We start from the raw sequence: 18,404 nt of genomic DNA on the forward strand, positions 1-18,404 counted from the left end.
CCCCTGCTAAATCAAGGAAGGTCACTGGGATCGCAGAGGTTACAAAAAGGCCCCAAAGCAAGTGGCAAATTCCCCTCTTCATGCCGGCATAGCTGGCTTCCCATCCAGAATAAGGGTGCTTCGTGCGATTTTACAGTTTTATTTATTAAAAATGTATATATAGAGAGACACTGGGACACGGGCAAGTGGCAGAGCAGCTCGTGGGGGCCACGCTCCGCTCCCACCGAGCAGAGGCCGCGTTACTCCCGAGGCCCAGCCCGCCGCAGCCCGGCAGCCGCCGCCCCACCGCCAGGGCCCGGCCCCGGCCTCGGCAACACGCCCCGAGGGGGGCGGGCGCTGCCTCCCCCGGCGACGAGGGCCCCGGCCCCGGGAGCGCCGGCAGCCGCGGCCGGGCAGGCCCCGAGAGCAGGTAAGGGGCGGCTGCCGCCATGGCCGGCCGCGGGCAGGGAGCGGGGCGGCAGGCCCGGGAGGCTGAGGGGCAGGGCGCGGAGTGGGAGAGGCGGTGCAAAGCCCGCAGAGATCCAACTTTTTGTGGTATTGCCCCCCAAAAAAAGCGTGGCAAGGCAGGCAGCTCTCCGCCTAGGGAAGGAACTGCTCCTCCCCATCGCATTTTTATTATTATTAATGCTTCTTGTTGTTAGTAACACTCCTTAGTGTTGTTGCTACTACTAACACCCCCTGCTGCAACAGGCACTGGAAGGTCACAGCTTATCCTGGGGAGGGGACGGGGCAGGGGCTGGGAATGCCGTCACTGTTAACACGTATTTGTGCAACGTGCAAGTCCGGACTCCTCTCACAACGTTGGGAAAGGACGAGGTGATGAAAGTGAAGAGTTTGTTAAATAAAAAGCTCATACAACCAGCGTTTTGAGGTCTCGGAGTGCCTCAAGCTCTCTCTTTCCACTCCCGTTGCAACAAGGGCAAGGCAGGGCTTCTTTTTTTAAACCAGCATGGAAGCGTGCCTGTTTGTGTACAAAGTACATCTAATCTTGCTGACTGCGGCGCTCTGCAATAGTTGCAGAAAGTGGCCCTGTGCAAGCCGTGCCCAGGGCCAGCCCACCTGCCTGTACCAGCCCCTGGCATGGGCCAATCCACTGGGGCTAAGCCCACTCTTCGCTGCACAGCTAATTAAAGGTGTGCCAACGACTAACGAGCCCCATCACTTCCAGCCGTCAGGATGGCTCTGCTGGGCACCAGCAAATACGCACAGGGCATCGGCCTCGGCGGCGTGAATCCCGACCTCGCCAGCGAGAGGCAGACGGCCTCCTTCAGCGTGGAGGGGCTGACCACCGTGCTGGATGGCGGAGCTGAGCACACACGGGTGCGGAGGGCAGTCGGTGAGTGAGCCTTTGGGTGGTGGCTGCGGGTAGGTACCAAGGTGCCATGCTCCTGCTCTTTCTGCCACTTTGCATGGTGGATTTTGTACTCCCAGGTGCTCACTTACTGCCTTCAAAGAGAGTAGGAGCATGGAGTTAAGGTCCCTTGCGTGTGTAAATCAATGCAGCTCCTCCACAGCCACTTTGAAGCCTTTCCCCATCCCTGTTCTCATTCCCAAACTCTCTGCCAAGGCAGGTTAAACTGGGATACAGTGACCGAGAGTCATGTAGGTGGGCATCTGCCCCAGCACCGGGGCTAGGGGTGCTTCACAGCGACACACATCATGCTGTGATCGCAGCTGGATGACCCTTCTCAGCAAGAAGCTTGTATCAAAGAATTGGTCAGGTTGGAAGCGACCTTAAAGATCATCCTGTGCCAACCCCCCTGCCATAGGCAGGAATGCCACACACTAGATCAGGTTGCTCAGGGTCTCATCTAACCTGGTCTTGAACATCTCCACCTCCAGGGATAATTAAACCTATGTTATACTGTGATCAGATGAGAAAGGATCAAGGTCAGTAGAATTGCATGCTTCATGTGCGTGAGAACATCATGCACATGGATTCATGATGTTCTCTACTTGAGGCAGAAAGGCACCTCCTGCACGCTGAGCACTGGTGGGCTCTAGGGTGCTGGCAGGGACCCTGCGCCTGCTCTGTGGTGCAGTGAGCACAGCCCTGCTGCTGGCACAGGAAAACAGCAGGGGCAGCTTTGTATTGGGTTGAAGCCAGGCTCAAATATGGAGGTAAAAGAGTCGGATCTAAAGCACAGGAGATATGCCTCTCTGCCGCCCCACCAAACCCCCGGGGACAAGGCTCCATGGCGGGGACTCTGAGGTGCTACCTGCTGCTCTCCAGCCCTCTCAGATAAACTCTTCATGTTGCTTTACAGTTGAAGTGATCGAGCGCGACCCTGTATTTAGCAGAGAAAATCAATATTTCCAAACCCAGAATGAGAGGTATGAAGCAGCAGTCAGAAAGGCCGTTCACCTCCAAAAAAAGATGCATGAGATGGGATGGAGAGAGGATGGACCTGAATTTATATATATCTACAGGTGACTTTTTTTTTTTTTTTAATAAATGTACAAGTAACTTTTGGTTAAAAGGTTTGCTTGCCAACAAGAATCAGCTTGATCAAAGGTCAGGACAGGCCAACTGTCAACAGATCAGGTTTTGATACAAACATGCTGCAGGTTTTCACTTCAGCAGCATGCTTGGGTAAAGGGAAAATTGTTATACGCATCAGGGAACTTCTCAAAGAGCAGCACACAGACCCAGCTTGATAGATCACAGCAGTTCACATCACCAACGTGATATATTCACTTCAGCAAGTTTTTACTTGTGCCACAGCTCTCATACTTGTCCTCAGCCATTAAGTGTTACTGACTTCCAGACAAAGTTAACATTACGTTTTCGTTACCTAGAAAACCCATATTGAATTAAAAACAAACAACAAGGTAACACCATTTATTTTGTAGGTAAATGGAATAAAATGCCTCACATTTTTTTCTTAACGTTCTGCATGGAGTTGAGTGCCACTTTGTAATTGTTTGCCCCACCTTCTCTCCCCCTTTACTAAGCAGAGGCAAGCTTGCTATTGCCCAGTGCATGCTGCCAGTTTGGTGGGGTTGCACAGTCAGTCAGAAGGGGCAAGTTGAAAAGCCTCTTTCAAAAGAGCAATGTCTGCACCTTACAAATCATCAGTGACGCTCAAAGTCACTTTCCAATATTTCATCATATGAAAGATTATAATTCTAAGCTATGCCTCCTACAGTGATAAATGGGAAATTTCCCATCAAGAGCTCTTTTACTTGATAATTACATTCCCAATAAAAAGCACTTCTTTGCTCCTCTCTCAGAATAAAGATATCCCAAATTTTAAAAACCTCAGAAAACTCAACAGTCTGTCCTACCTATGCTTGCTGTCATCAGGCCCCCTGATGCCAAGAGCTTCAGCAGTGCCAGCCTTGTGTGATCGTATTTTGCTGTATTAAGAACACAGGCTGCGTGGAAGGACAGCTCTTTTCTTATGAAATACAAGGCAAGCAATAACTTCTCATTGACAAAAGTCCTGGTGCTGGACAGGCTGAATCACTTACACACATTTAAAAGTCAGCTTTGAAATCACAAATACAGTAGCATTATTTCTGGATGGGCTGCCAGGGGGTTTATTAAATTTATCTCTGTAAATCAAAGCAATTTCCCTTTAACTTCTTTGTCCATAGTATTCCCCACTTTTTCAACGCAACCGATTCTCTCTCAGGTCCAGTATAAAAGAAAGCTCACAGTCATTTGTTAAAAATAAAAGCTACCTGTCTAGAAAAGGACACTTCTGAGAGCACTGCAGTAAAGCCAAGCTAATGAGAACAGCAGAGGCGCTTATTTTTAGGTGTGAGAGCACTTGTACTCGTATCTGTGAGGTTATTTAACCATATTCTGTATTCCTTATTTTCTTAGGGTTTCTTACAAAAAACAAAAAGCTTAAAGAAAATGAGTATCTGATTTGCACCATGGAAATCACTGTGCCCAAGTTGCCATAGACAGCTTCAGCAGTGGTGCTTTTTAGGATGCATGTAGCCCTATCAGCCAGGCAGATGGCAAAGGACCTGACCAGACACTAAAACAGGTGTTACAGGATGGATTTACATTTTTCCACAAGAAAGCATGCATCAAGTCAGGCCAAAGCCCCATGAACCCGAGTATTTTGTCTCTGACAGTAACCAACAGCTAACATCTAGGGAAGAGTACAGGCAACAAGCCAACGTACTGAGATGTTTCTCCAGAATGGGAAGTAATTTAGCCTACCACACTTTAGGGTGGAGGGGGCTTATTTTTTTTTTAATTTATTTTTTTAGCTCTGCCTTAGAATGGGATTTCAATTATCAGGAAAAAAAATCCTGTGAAGCCAAAAAAAGATGAAGGGTTTACAGAGCTATCAGAGACACAGGACTGATGGAGCTGGGCTTTGTGTTTTAGGAGCTCAGCATCTGCTACTCAGAACGGCTAATTCCTCCAAGAGCAAGTAAAATAATGAGCTAGTGACATTTAAGCAAAGTATGTTATGAAAGAAGGAACAAAACCAGCTTGAAAGAACACTTTTCCTGCAATGCTGTACTGATGCTGCACGTTGTGTTGAGTATGACAACGCAGAAATCAAAATTCAGCAGGTGGTACTGCCTAGTGACTGCCACCACGTCATTGCCGCATTAATCACATCCCTGGAACTTCATCAGTGTAAAAGCACCACTTGTGCCTTCTCCCCAGGGCGGTTGCAGGAGACGTGGCATTTCTCCTTCACCGTGTCTTCATGAGAAGTATTTCGGTCCTGGGCTCTGACGAACAGGTTGCCAAATGGATTCCTCTTGCCACTAAACACCAGCTCATAGGAAGCTATGCCCAGACTGAACTGGGACACGGTAAGGCTACAGGGAGGTCACAGTGTTTCTGTAGGATGAAAGGCTCTGGCCCAGATTCTCAGGGGAGCTGAGTTCAAGTTGTCTGTGTGTCACTGAAGGGGGGTGGCTGGGGAAAACAAGGACACCTTTGCTTCATCAGCAAGCTGGAGATGCCTCGTTTGGTTTTCACTATTGTGGAAAAAAATAACAAGGGCTAGGGTGAAAGCTTATGGTTAGATGCCAGGCAGTCACACTGGCTAGAGGGGACAGTCACCACCAGCCAGGCAGCTTGCTCAAGTACAATTTGGCTCAAGAAATCTCTGCAGGAGATGCTGTGCTGGGGGGCTACTGGGGAATTATTTCATGATTCTCACCAGAAGAATAAACCCCAAAAGCGTGATTATACGTACACCAGCTTCCAGGGAGCTTCCCCTCTCTCTAATCACCCTTGTGATGCACCAGGAGATATTTTTTTTTATTATTTTTTTAAAGGAACTTATCTTCAGGGTTTGGAAACAACAGCAGTCTTTGATACCACTACACAGGAGTTTATACTGAACACACCAAAGATCTCTGCAATGAAGTGGTGGCCTGGGGACAGTAAGTACCACACAATAGTTTGGTTTTCCTCATTTGCTTCCTTCAGTTCCTCAGTCTGTCTTGCTTAAGCTCCACGTTTGAGGGCCCAGGTGCCAGCAGAGGACTTCAATAAGAGATGCAAACATCTAGAGGCAAGTAAGAGATGTAAGGGCTTTATACAAGTTTAAAGGCCAGAAAGAAGCCGCCATTGTCTATTAAAGCCCTTGAAAATGCCTGCTTCTGCAAGAATCAATCTTCTCTTCTCTGTAAATAAAACTCAGACAACCAAAAGCTGTGGGCAGATAATCCCTAAGAACAGGCAGGCTCAGCATGAAAAATTCAAGAGTGAAAATACTGGCTCCCCTTAGGAAGGTATTTCACAGGAAATAAAAATAAATCAGACAATCGTTAATAGCTGCATCAAACACTTACCTGCTGTGTCTGATGACTTGGTCAGCACCAACTGGGCACAACCGAGACAAGCTCCCTGCAGCCCTGGGAGGGCAGGTCTCCCAGACCTCCCAAACGAAGGAGCACGATGTGCACCCTAGGCACCCCTGCACAAGGGAACAGAGCACATCACGGTAACTGGAGGAACACTGAGATACATTTCTCTCCTTTGAAGGAGGACTTGTATAACAGCTTGAGCATTGCCTTTTTATTTTCACCATATAGTTGTTTTTTATTTCCCTTTGTTCCCTAACATTGGGGAAGTACACAGGTGCAGAGCACCACCATCGTTTTGTACTTCCCATTCTTCCCTTGCAGCACCACACCTGCAGTGCCCCGGGGTCTGACAGCAACACTCCCCATACAAACCCAGCGTCTCCAGTAACAACTGGAGTTACTCAGAACAGACACAGACAGCACTTCCCATTCCCTCAGTAACGCGTGAACTTTTGTTATTTTTTCCCCATCTGGTGATGCAGACTCGTCATCCAGGCTTCATTATGTGACTTCTGTGAGCCAAGAGCAGCTCAGAATGCAGATTTAGGCATTCTCCAGCTTCCAGCACCTGTGGATCACACCCACCCTGACCCACGCCAGGGGTGGGTGTGACATTGGGCAACACCCAGTGCACAATTAGCATTGACTGCTGTGAACTGTGAAAGTGTTTTTACCATGCCTTGTCTCAAGGCAATGTGGCTGTTTTTCTCCTCACAGTGGGAAGGTCAGCAACCCATACAGTGGTCTTTGCTCAGCTCTACGTGCATGGGAAGTGCTACGGCGTGCATCCCTTCATCGTGCAGATACGCAGCCTTCGGGACCATTCACTGTGCCCAGGTAAACACTGCCACGCACTGTAGCACTTCTGCAGGTGCTCTGCCTGTTTTGTCCATAAATGCTTTCTAAAACACTCGGCTCAGTGAGAGCGAGCAGAGATGGCTATAGTTGCCAAACCACAGCCTTTTTATCTAAAGGAAGATTCATTGCATCCTTAGGCAAATGCAGAGCCCTGTTCTTAACCAGAAGACTGGGTGGCTTTGACCACTTCTGCATTAACACCTCAGTTCTGACCCCAGCCAGCACCATAGCAGGATTATGGAAACAAGCTACTACAGAGCACTCAAATGCCTGTTGCATCCCTCAGGCAAGATCAACCATGTTGAGGAGGAAGGAAAACTGAACGTGCCCTTCCTTTGGGATCCCTAGCCTGCTGCAAACTTGAGAAAAGAAAAAAAAAAAGTTCAAGTGGAAATAAACGGGCTGTTTTCTTATGCTGCAGGCATAACTGCAGGAGACATTGGTCCCAAAATGAATTTTGAGCACATTGACAATGGCTACCTCATGCTGCAGAATGTGCGCATCCCCAGAGAGAACATGCTGAACAAGTTTTGTGAGGTATGTACGGCATTCAAATCACAGACTCACCAATCAGACTCTCATCACACAGCCAGAGAGACGACAGCGACCTGCCTAAATTTAGTACAGAAGTCTCCCTTTGAGGTGTATGCAAGTCTCTGAAGTTTTATCAAGGGTAGAAGTTATCTGAATCCTAAGTGAAAATCTGCAACAGGAATTCCACATTCAAAGGTTAGGGGTTGGCGGAAAATATCCAAGGCAAAAGCAGTAAGAATGTGTCTCTTCAAACAGACAGGTTTCCCCCATCACACATGGAAATATTTAGTTCTGCTCTCAGTGAAATATTTCAGTGTTCATTTTATTCTACACACAGAACTTACACAACCATCCCTTGTAGGAAGAAGTTGCAGTATCAAAGAAGACATCTCAAATCCTCTCTCTGTTCTAGGTTCAGCCAGATGGCACCTATATAAGACGTGGGTCACAGAAGATTAATTATTTCACTATGACTACAGTACGTGTTTCCCTCCTTTCAGATGAAGTTATTCTACCTCTGATGAAAGCTTGCACCATTGCCATCAGATACTCTGCAGTTCGCCGGCAGTCCAAGCTAAATCCTGGGTAATGCCATGCAAGCCTGCAGCGGTGGGAAGGGGACCTGACAGCATGTTCTACCACACCACTCTGTGTTTCTATTTTTCAGCTTTCATTGGCTTATTTCCTGTCCCAGACGGGAAGAATATTACAAACATGCTCTCCTGATATTTACATTAATAAGCTTCAGTCAAAGGACAAAAGAATATGTTTACAGATTTTTCTGAGATAAGTTTCATAGTTTGAATAGCTCAGCAATTCACACAGGCAACCTATTTTTCTCAACTGGCTTCCCAATAACTCAGCAGAATCCAGACAAAACAGACAAGTTGCTGAATTCCTATTCTATACCACCCTACTAATGGATGCAACATTAAAACAGTATCCAACATCGACAGTTCCAATAACCACATTTTGCAACACTGAATGTTCTTAGTCTGGTAAAAATCCCTGTAATTTTTAAATAGGTATTTTCGTTTGAGTAGATTTCAAACATTTTCTCTTAAATCTCCTAATGAGAACGTGGTTTGTTTCAAATGCAAACCAAACACAGGAACACAGCGTGCTGAATCATTATGACAACCAATTTCATCACTTGAAGTCCTAAATATTCTAAATGCAGCAGAAGCCACAAAGAGCATTAAAAAAAAAAAAAAGCTCAGAAAGCTTAAAATAATTAACACTCAAGTGCTTTCAAAGAAACTGAGGAGTCTGACCTAGCAGAGAAGAAACTGTTTTTAATCAAACTGTGCATTCAAAAGGAAATTCTACCTGAAAGAAGATTTTCTGCTTTCTACTTGAATCAGCAAGTTGAAACAACTGACAAAAAAATAAGCATAGGTGCAGCTATTAAGACAAGCTTAATTATAACCTCATCACTTCTATTTTAGATTGAACAGAAAACAGTATCAGAGCACAGTTACCTCTGTCTGCCTCGCAGGAGCATCAGCTGAGGCTGGCGTTCTCCTATCTACACCCAGAACCAGAGGATCCAGTTTGAAAAAACAAAAGCTTTTCAGGGTGCAGTGCCACCACCTCGGCTATGCCACCTGCCAACTTGCTGCCCTTCCTCCTTTTCCTCTCCTGCAGTCTCTGTTCCCCCTCTCTGTACTGACTGATCACGCAGAGCCTTTTCCAGTCTGACAGTCTGGTTCACCAACACAGAAGAAAAATCACTTTTTTCCTAGTTGGGCTTGTTTGTCTAACGGCTTAGCAAGCTGGCAGCACAGGGACGGGGAGAGCAGGGAGACTAAGCAGATGGCTAAATCCCTCTCACGTACTGCTTCTTGGTAATGAAAGACATTCAGGTGAACTAACAGTGGCTGTGCGTGTTCATGCTTTCCATACTTCATCACCTGTCTTCCAACAGGGAAGAAGAAGCAAAAATCCTTGACTACCAGACCCAGCAAGAGAAATTGCTGCCTCAGTTGGCAGCAGCCTATGCCTTCCATTTCGTCAACAACTATCTGCACAAGCTGTTTGACACGGGCTACAAAGAGATCCAGGAGAGGAACTTCAACTCACTGCCAGAGGTGAGCTGCTGCAAGATCGGCTCCGACAGCTGTTTTGCACTTAACATTGCCCTTCTCATCCCTAAGTCTCAAAGTACTTTAGCAAACTGGACAAGCATTCCTCTCACCACTAGATAACGGGAAGGCTGAAGCGGTAAAGGATGAAATGCCTTATCCTAGGCCCCCAGCCAGTCAGCAACAGCATTTGCTTTACCGCCCCAAATTGTTGGCTTTGGGAACTAGTGCAGAGTGCAGTGTCCTTGAAAAGCATGTTTGTTTGATAAAAACATCGTTCCCGGTAGCTGGTGGTGCAAAGCATTATTTCACAACTTCATCTAAAATGCACAGGCAAAACCAAAAACATGACTTTGCAGATACAACATACGATTTTGCAACTGGAAGCCTAAATTGAACACATGCTTCTAACAAGAGCAGCCAAAGCCACTGCTGGTTGAGAGAAACCCAAAAATGCGTAAGCCAACCGCACCATGCCCAGCACGGGCATGTGTGGCATCCCAGTCAGAAACCAAGAGTCATGCTTGGGGACTGGGTGTTGCACTGGCATACAAAGGAGCTCATGCCCAGAAATTGTACAAAATCAAAAAAGAAAACTTTACCCCTTGTGAACATATTCAGAGGATTGCTTTAGAACACTTCCACCATTAATAATCTGCTTTTTTTACTTGTTTTTTTTTTTTTTTTTAACAGCTTCATGCATCTTCTTCAGGCTTTAAAGCTATGCTTAGTCAGTACTGCACTGCCGGAGTGGAGATCTGCCTCAGGGCATGCGGAGGACATGGTTATTCTCTGCTGAGTGGACTCCCTTCCTTGTACACTAAAATACTTGCCTCTTGTATCTATGAAGGGGAGAACACAATTTTGCTCCTGCAAACTGCCAGGTAACAATTCAAATTTGTTCAGATGAAAACCTGCCCCTTAATTTATTCAGCTTCTACCACTTCTTCTCAAAAACCAGTAAAACCAGCTACTCCTTTCTCATAGCATCCTCTAAAAATACAACTCAGGCCATAACTATTCATGTTTTCTGTCTAGTAGGCATGGAGGTGTGTGGGAATTGGATTCTCTCTTCTATTTTTGGTTTGGGGACATATGCAGGTGCTGTTCTGCATAACCTCATTTTCCTCTTAGTCTAGTAGCGCAGCAAAAGCATTGCTATACAAGCTTTGTAGTTTCATTTTTTTTAAGCAACAGATAGAACATGATATTGGTAAAGTGAGTTTGATACAGAGAAGGCAAAGTTGTTGGATACTGATTCTAGATGAGTCATGCTTCTGAGAACACCAGACTGATGATTATCCAGAGCAGATGAAACAGAAGAGAAAGAAACCACATCTGCTTGAACTTTTAATAATGTGCTTTTTTACTAGAAGGAGAAAGCCGGTACACTTCTCACAGACAAAGCTGCTACCACATAGCTCTGTGCTTCCATGCATACACTTCAGCACTCATTACTGCTTTTTCTCACAGGATCAATAGCAAGGTCAGGTGAGAAATGCTGTAACCTTCCGTGGCCAGACATAGTCACTCCAAGTCATAGCTGAGGTGCCAAAAAAATAGGGGAGTGGGGAATGCTCCTTGGACACATGTTTAGCACTAGGAAAGGACCTCATGTCTGTTACTATGTGACTGAGTGTTCAAGCCACCATTACGACTCCCAGTACTGAGTCTCAGATTGCAAAGATGACAATATATCTAATCGTAGAATGGTTTGGGTTAGAAGGGACTTCAACCATCATCTCATCCCAACCCCCCTGCCATGGGCACCTCCCACTTAATCAGGTTGCTCAAAGCTGGCCTTGGACACTTCCAGGGAAGGAGTATACTCATGCTGCTGAGGCTGCTAATAGCCACAGGAAGTTCCTTCCTTAAATAAATAAATAAATAAAAGCATTACTATAGATTTGTTGTAGCATTAAATATAGCGAACAGGCTACCCCTGAGACCCATCACAGATCAGTTGACTACAAGTACCATGCAAAACTAAAGGCCATCACTGGTTCAATCCCTTTGTTCAGTCCCTTTTGGACCACTGATGGGATAGGTCACACTTCTCTGTTACTCACCCAGTCCAGGGAAGCCCCATTCTACTTTTTGCATGTCCATTTGGTGTATGGAGATCATGACAGTGGACTGTTCTGATTTTTTATGTTCTTCCCAGGTTCCTGGTTAAGTGCTTCGCAGCAGCTAGTGCTGGCCAGCCTGTTCCACAATCTGTCACTTATCTGGCTGCAGTGAAACCTGGGAAGTGTCCAGCCAAGAACAAGTTGGATTTTCTCAATCCAGACATTTATGTGGAGGCCTACCAACACACAGCAATCAGGTCAGTACAGAGGACGGGAGAGAAGGTTTCTCTGTTTGACAGCAGAAATGTGTTAAGAGCTCAGCTTCTTCATTGATTTAAAGGGAGGTAGAATAAAGAATTCCACAAGAATTGGCACCATCTGCTCCTGAAAAAGAAGAGGAAGCCTTAACCCCTCAGACAGGTTTAACAGCCATGTCAAATGTTTAATATGAAACTTTCATGTTCAGAACATCAAAAGTTTCTTAGCCATGTGCTACATAAAAACTATATTAGAGAGTTGATTCTGTACAAAGCTGATGACACCACTCAAGTAAATCCCAGACCACATCACTGAGTTGTCATCCAGTAACACCTTTAGGCAATTGGACCTTGTGCAGTCCTATACAGCAAGTTAAAATGTCACGTACCTGAAAAAATGGCATTTGTGTTCAATTAATACCACAGCAAACACAAAGCCTATCATTCATTCTGTAGCCTTTCAACTACTCGTTCAACTCTTCAGTTCAGAATGGTATCGCACATGGTCTCATTAGTATTATGGGTCATAGAAGTGTCATCTTTGAAAGTCAAGTAAACAGATAAGCAATCCCACTGTCATTCAAACTGGTATAAAAACACAGCCATCCTCTGAAAGCTTTGCTGTAAATGGGAGCAGGATTTGGATCCCCATTTAGAAAAGCAGAGACAACATAATCTAATATTGTCGTTGCTTTATTTTGTTTTGCAAGCTGTCCTTAAACACAACCTAAGAAAAAATCAGGAGAATCCCAGTAAGCAATAATGGAAGTTAAAAGCAGAAATCCTTTAGTACCTGGGTGGTCTGGGTGCGGATTTTGCATAATCAAACTTCTCTCAATTCAAATATTGAAATGCCATTTTGACATTTGATCATGCACAAGTCTGAATATGAAATGAGCACCTGGGCTGCTATATTTATATACAAGTATTATGCTGTTGGTTTTTTTTTGTTTTGTTTTTTAATTTTCCAGACTCTCAAGCAGCACAGCAGCTAAGCTCCAGGACTTGATTCAATCAGGAGTCAAAAAGCATGAAGCTTGGAACCAGTGCACAGTACAGCTGGTACAGGCTGCAAAGGTTAGCAAAATTTATGTGCTTAGTTGACATTCATCATTATGATACAATATGAAATAGAACAATTAGCCTAAAAGTCTCAATTTTTTTTATTTTCTGTTAGCATATAAGGGACACCACAAAGACCATGCCACCCTTGTGGTCTGCACAGCAGAATATCATAGTAGGAAACAAATTCCTACTATGAACAAAAATTTGCATAGGCCAGGTGGAAAAAGACTAGCGGGGATAGAAGCAAAAGGGAGACAAAACACACAGTTCTGCTGCCACCAGTAGCAGAATCAGACCTCCCATGGCCTGTAATGAGAGCACACCACCTCCAATTTATGTTCAGCTTTTAATAAGAATTCATTGTTAATGGCTTTCAGATGAAAGCCTCCCCAAAGCCACCCTACTGAAAGATGGTAGAGTTACCACAAGGGTGAAACGTGTGTTATTTCTTACATCTGCTGCTCTCACAAGGAAAGATAAATGCAGGGGGAAAAAATGAAAAGTTGTGATAATGCAGTGTTAATTACTGATGAAAGAAATTAAATCAGCAAAGACAAATTAGAGGCCTAAAAACAACTCCCAGTTCACATGGGTTGGATAGGCAATCTGCACTCCTTCAGCTGAAATAGAATCAGCATTAGTTCCCCCAAGCAAGTGGTTAGTATAGAACTAAGCAGAAAAGAAAGCAAGAGGGTAAAAGGGACCTAAATATAAATGAAAGCCAAAATCACTGATACTTCAGTATCTCCAGGAAGCAAAATTCTTTTTTAATGTGGTTATGTGCAATTTGTCTACAATTATGGTGAAGGTCTTCCTTCCTTCCTTCACTAAGGAAAGGAATATTGTGAAACAGATCTGTGGCTTACTTTAGCTTCATTCAATTTTTAATGAAAAACATCTTGCTGTAATCTGTGGTTCAGCCAGGACCAACCCAAATTGAAATGGACTCAGCAAGAAGCCCCTTGCAAGGAAACAGGAACCCTACGCATACTTAAACATAGCAGTATCATCTAGATGCTCGCATAGTAGGAAATAGCCCAAGGAAACAGCCACTTTGTATTCAGTCCCTGATGAGCCAAACTCTTTCTTAGTGAAGGTGAAATTATTCCAAAACTATTAGAAGCATTGATCCTCTCATACTACTAAGTGCAGTTACTTAATCTTGCAAAACAAGAACTCACTAAGTGATTTTGCATGACTGGCTCTCCGCAGTAGCGTTATCTGTGGTTACCTGTCTGCTGTGTGTCACCCCAAAAGAGCAGAATAACTGTGTAATTGCCTCAACAATAAGAGGAGAGCTCCTTTAATCAAAGCAACATTTTTAAAATTACTTTCCCAATAATGTTTAAATGTAAATACATTTTAGTGGAATGAAACTGAAACAAAACATTCCTATTCAGAGATTACCTCTAGGAAAGACTTTCTGTCCAGTGCTCCCTGTGCACAAACATTAACGAGACATTTCCTCTTCTACTTGCTCAAATTGGTGGCCAGAGTCTCTGGAATGAAGGGAAAGAGAGACCACATTTCCGAAGGGGAATCTGGCTCTCTGATGGAGAAGGAGGAGAACCTAGGCACAAGGCTAGACAGAAGGAAACAGTTTCCAAAGAGCTTAACATACCCAGAGGCCTAGCTGTTATATTTTAAGTGATAACTGTGCTGCTAGGCTCCTCAGAAAACAGGATCCAGGCCCCCAGGGCTTCTTAGATATATTCAGGGAGAGTAAGAGTTGCCCGAAAACCTTATCTTCCCCATAGCTTTAAAACCTCAACAGCCTGCTGTATTCTTGGGGCGCTTCTGTATTTACTACTTATTCCACATCTTCTCTGGAGCCTCACCCACACTACTGCCATATGAACAACTGCCTGCCAGCTCTCAGCCGGGTGGCTCAGACACCAGTTAGAGCTTTGCTACAGACTCCACACAGTTTAATTGCTTGAGTAGACACCCAGTTTCTCAGGCAGGTTCTGCAGTCCACACTGACCTCCACACTGCTTGACCATGCTGTTAGGAGGAGCTGCAACACAGGTGTGCCTTGCATACACCCACAGCTGGGAGGAGAGCTGTACAACAGAGGAGTGAAACCACGCAGATACCAACATCACTAACCACCCAGAGGAATGTCAACATAACAAGAATCACCCCCTCAAACAGGTGGAGTCATCCTGTTTCACTTACTCTGGAGCTCAGCTGTGCTGAGCTGGTATTTCCGCAAGTTAGCAGACGCTCCACTGGTGTCTCACCCTGACATTATTAGTTTAATTGAAACAACAAAAGCAAGAGGTAAGTTTGGACGTTCTTCCAACAGAAAGGGATGTTTTCCGAGCTGAAGCTGTATAGCCACTGAACCCAATGGGAGTTTTTTCTCCTGCTGTATATAACCAACATTCACTTGCTAGAAATTAACACAAGCACATTCCAATGGGTTTCCATCATACAAACTCTTTGGAGTATTCATCACAAATATGTGAGGTACCACCAAGATTGCTGAAGCAGTTTTCTTGAGTTTACAAATACCAGTGCTGACTGTTTACACCCCCCATTTCTCTCCTCTACTGTAGCAGTAAGGCATGAATGCAAAAGGCCTAGTCAATCAGCAGACAAAGAATACAGACTGGTAAAGTGCCAGGGAAATGAAAAGGTTTTATATTCTTTGCAAGAATGTTTGAGTCACTTGGCCTACTTAGAAGTGTTTAGAGGTGCATTCACTGTTGATTGTATTTGTTTTCCAGGCTCACTGCCACTACATCACTGTGAAAAACTTTGTAGAGACTGTGGAAAAACTTGAGAACAAGGCTGGCATCCAGAAGATTATGAAACATCTCTGTGATCTGTTTGCATTACACGGTATCTTCTCAAACGCAGGACTCTTTCTGCATGATGGATACATATCTGGAGCTCAAATGGACATGATCACAGCATCATACCTGGACCTCCTGGGTGTCATTCGGTGAGCCACTCTAGCCCACGAGGAGTTGCACAGCCATTCAGTTTGTCCCTGCAATAAATACAAAATGGTACTGCAGCACCTATGGCAACATTTCCAGAATAAATTCACCTCACCCAGTTTTTATTTTCATTGCCTGGCAGCATTAGAAATTCACTGAAACATCTACACAGAGCTCATTTTCACAGCAAAACAAATCTAAGGGTCTAGCTTCCCTGCAATCACTAAATTAAAGTCCTGTAAAATGAAATTGTGAGTTATAAATCAAGAAATCCTGAATATACCATTTGCAGCACAGCGAAAGCAAGAAAATATGTAGTCAAAACAGCACTGGCAGGAAGCAGCTACAGGAACCAATCACACAGTGCAAAATCTGCTTAAGCTGCAGCTAATACAGCCTGTTGCCATTGGTGACTTGTAACTGGTACCCAAACAATTCTGACTACATCCAGATCAGATGCATCCGCTTGACACTATTTATTACTAGGTGACTTCCGAAGTATGCTAAGGTTTTATTTACCACAATGCTCACATAGGCTTTTTCACAAAGGGCTGACCTTTCACTGCTCAGTGTTGTTAAGAGCAGATTAACATCTGGTGCAGAGAAGTGAGTTGCTACTGTGTGTAAGGTCCTACTTAAGTCACCTGGAGAAAAACAAGAATACACCATAACCAAGAGCTGAACAGAACTGAGCCAAACAGCAAGTGTTTTCAGAATTAATGACAGAATTGAAGTGGCAATAAGCTTAAGACTTAACTCAGGGCTTTAATAGAACATGCCTCTGAGGAATTAAAACAAGCAGCATTTTCCCTATAGTCTAGGCAAAAGGAAAACCACCACAATCATTTTAGACCAAGGAACGTGGACAACTGACTTTCAAGGTTATTTTTCTCCCTTACAAAGCAATACCTACTTGACTAATACAACTGCCTTTCCTCCACTCCTTAGGAAGGATGCTGTTCCACTAGTGGATGCTTTTGACTTCACAGACAAGAGCTTGAATTCTGCACTCGGCAGTTATGATGGAAACGTTTACCAACGGCTTTACGAGTGGGCTCAGAAGTCACCAACCAACCAGCAGGTACAGCTGCTGGATTACAGCCTAGCAAATTCTCTATTAGCCAGAGCAGAAATTGTTTGCTTTTCTTTTAATCAAAGATATACAGATAAAAGTGGAATGGCATAAGACTTCTTAATCCTAAGTATCTCGCTCTGAACAGAGAACTGCGATATTCCAATTATGCCACCTACGGTCTTAGCTCAGACATGCAACAGCTCGTGGGCTAGAGGGGCAACTACAATCTGGTGATGAATTACAGCACACAAAGTACCAGAACTTGTACAAGGGAGCTGGACTGTCATGCTACCGGTGTGGTTTTTGTTTTTAAGGTTATGACACTGATGTAATGTTGTACTACATAAGCTAAAACTACAGTCTGTTTACATAGTTAATATTATGGCACAACTCTATCTAACTGCAGGGTATTTTCCGTTCACTGGTACTTTTACAGGTGCAATACTTAATTTTTTTAATAATGTGTTTAACCAAAAAGACTATAAATGTTAAGCAAGGCAATTTTACCCTTCATCTTTAGCATTTTACTTTCACTTCTTCCTTCATCCATATTGTGGAGAAATGTAAAATCCTGCATGATGCAAATGGCTATTGCTATTTGAAAACTCATTTTGCCTTAAGTGAAACGTTTACTGTGGTAATCAGCAATCCCTTTGAAAGTCTACAGCTGAACAGAAAACTTGCCTATAGCAAACATTCAAGTTCAAGCACATTTTTTGAAGTTAAATAGTATGCTGTCCCATTTGGTATGAGAAGTACTGTGTACTGGTTATGAAGGACAGAGCACTTGATGGGGAAAGATCCTGCACATAACTGAAGTAGCTTTTTTATATACATATATATATATATATATACGTATAGTAAAATTTCTGCATTTCAGAGATCAGTCTTAAGAAGCAGGAAGAGGTTATAATTTTTTTTTCCTTTATTGCTATTAATCCACTGCTGCATTCTCTTTCCAAACAGATAAGCCCAGCCTATGAAAAGTATTTGCGGCCACTTCTTCACAACAAGCTATCGAAATTATGAAGACCGTGATCCAAATGAAGGGCACGCCATTCTTCCCACTCTTTGTGCGGCAGTTCATTTCTGAAGCATCAATATTAGCTAATCAGAGATAAATCATCAGTTGCTTATTTGCAATTGCTACAAGTATGAAACATGATTCTTAGCCAGCCATTTGCATTTAATCAGACAGAAGCCAAACAACTGTGAGTGGTACCCACTTTTATGAAGCAGTCTAGTCAGAAATAGCATTGTTTTTGCTGTTTTCTAACGGAAACATTCAGATAGCATCAGAAACTGAACCATTTGTCTTATTCTTTTTTTAAATCTACTACATGCAGATTAAGGCAAAAAAAAAAAGACAATGAGCTCAGCCTCTGTTTGTTTTAACTGTATAGTATCTTCAGAAAAAAAAAATACCAGCAACCTTTAGTGAAAAACCTAAGGAATGTAAAATTATGGTCCTTGGTTTCTAGGAACTCTTTTATATCAGGAAGCACGCTAGAAAATGCACTTGTTTCAACAATGAAAAAAGCTCTGAACTTGCTCAGCAGTTAAGTATTTCTTGCTAATGAAGATCCAGACAAAGCCAATATCAACTACCTGCAGAATTTACTTTCCCATTAATAGAGTTGCTCATACTGTCTTTTGATAAATCTTGGACTCCAATAAAGTGTATTATTTGGAATACCACTTCTCTAGTTATGAGATTT

General features: G+C 43.8%; 1 protein-coding gene across 1 annotated transcript; it reads left to right on the forward strand.

The window, feature by feature from the left end:
* Positions 1 to 281: 281 nt before the first annotated feature.
* On the forward strand, positions 282 to 18,384 carry ACOX2 (acyl-CoA oxidase 2). The gene is made up of 15 exons (XM_082767958.1): positions 282 to 409; positions 1,169 to 1,336; positions 2,268 to 2,430; positions 4,640 to 4,791; positions 5,263 to 5,370; positions 6,514 to 6,633; positions 7,076 to 7,191; positions 7,601 to 7,773; positions 9,116 to 9,278; positions 9,966 to 10,156; positions 11,437 to 11,598; positions 12,570 to 12,675; positions 15,396 to 15,613; positions 16,560 to 16,692; positions 17,653 to 18,384. Exons 2-15 carry the CDS (start codon positions 1,177 to 1,179, stop codon positions 17,713 to 17,715), a joined length of 2,028 nt encoding a protein of 675 aa, XP_082624084.1. The 5' UTR covers positions 282 to 409; positions 1,169 to 1,176; the 3' UTR covers positions 17,716 to 18,384.
* The last annotated feature ends 20 nt before the right edge of the window (positions 18,385 to 18,404 follow it).

Source organism: Aythya marila (assembly GCF_965140915.1).
Source record: "Aythya marila genome assembly, chromosome: 10".
Lineage (NCBI taxonomy): Eukaryota > Metazoa > Chordata > Aves > Anseriformes > Anatidae > Aythya > Aythya marila.

Excerpts from the sequence above, each read along its gene's own strand:
- ACOX2 (XM_082767958.1), top strand. The coding sequence starts at position 1,177 with ATGGCTCTGCTGGGCACCAGCAAATACGCACAGGGCATCGGCCTCGGC. Across the intron at positions 6,634-7,075 it reads GGACCATTCACTGTGCCCAG|GCATAACTGCAGGAGACATT; the intron begins GTAAACACTGCC and ends CTTATGCTGCAG. Across the intron at positions 7,192-7,600 it reads TGCTGAACAAGTTTTGTGAG|GTTCAGCCAGATGGCACCTA; the intron begins GTATGTACGGCA and ends TCTCTGTTCTAG.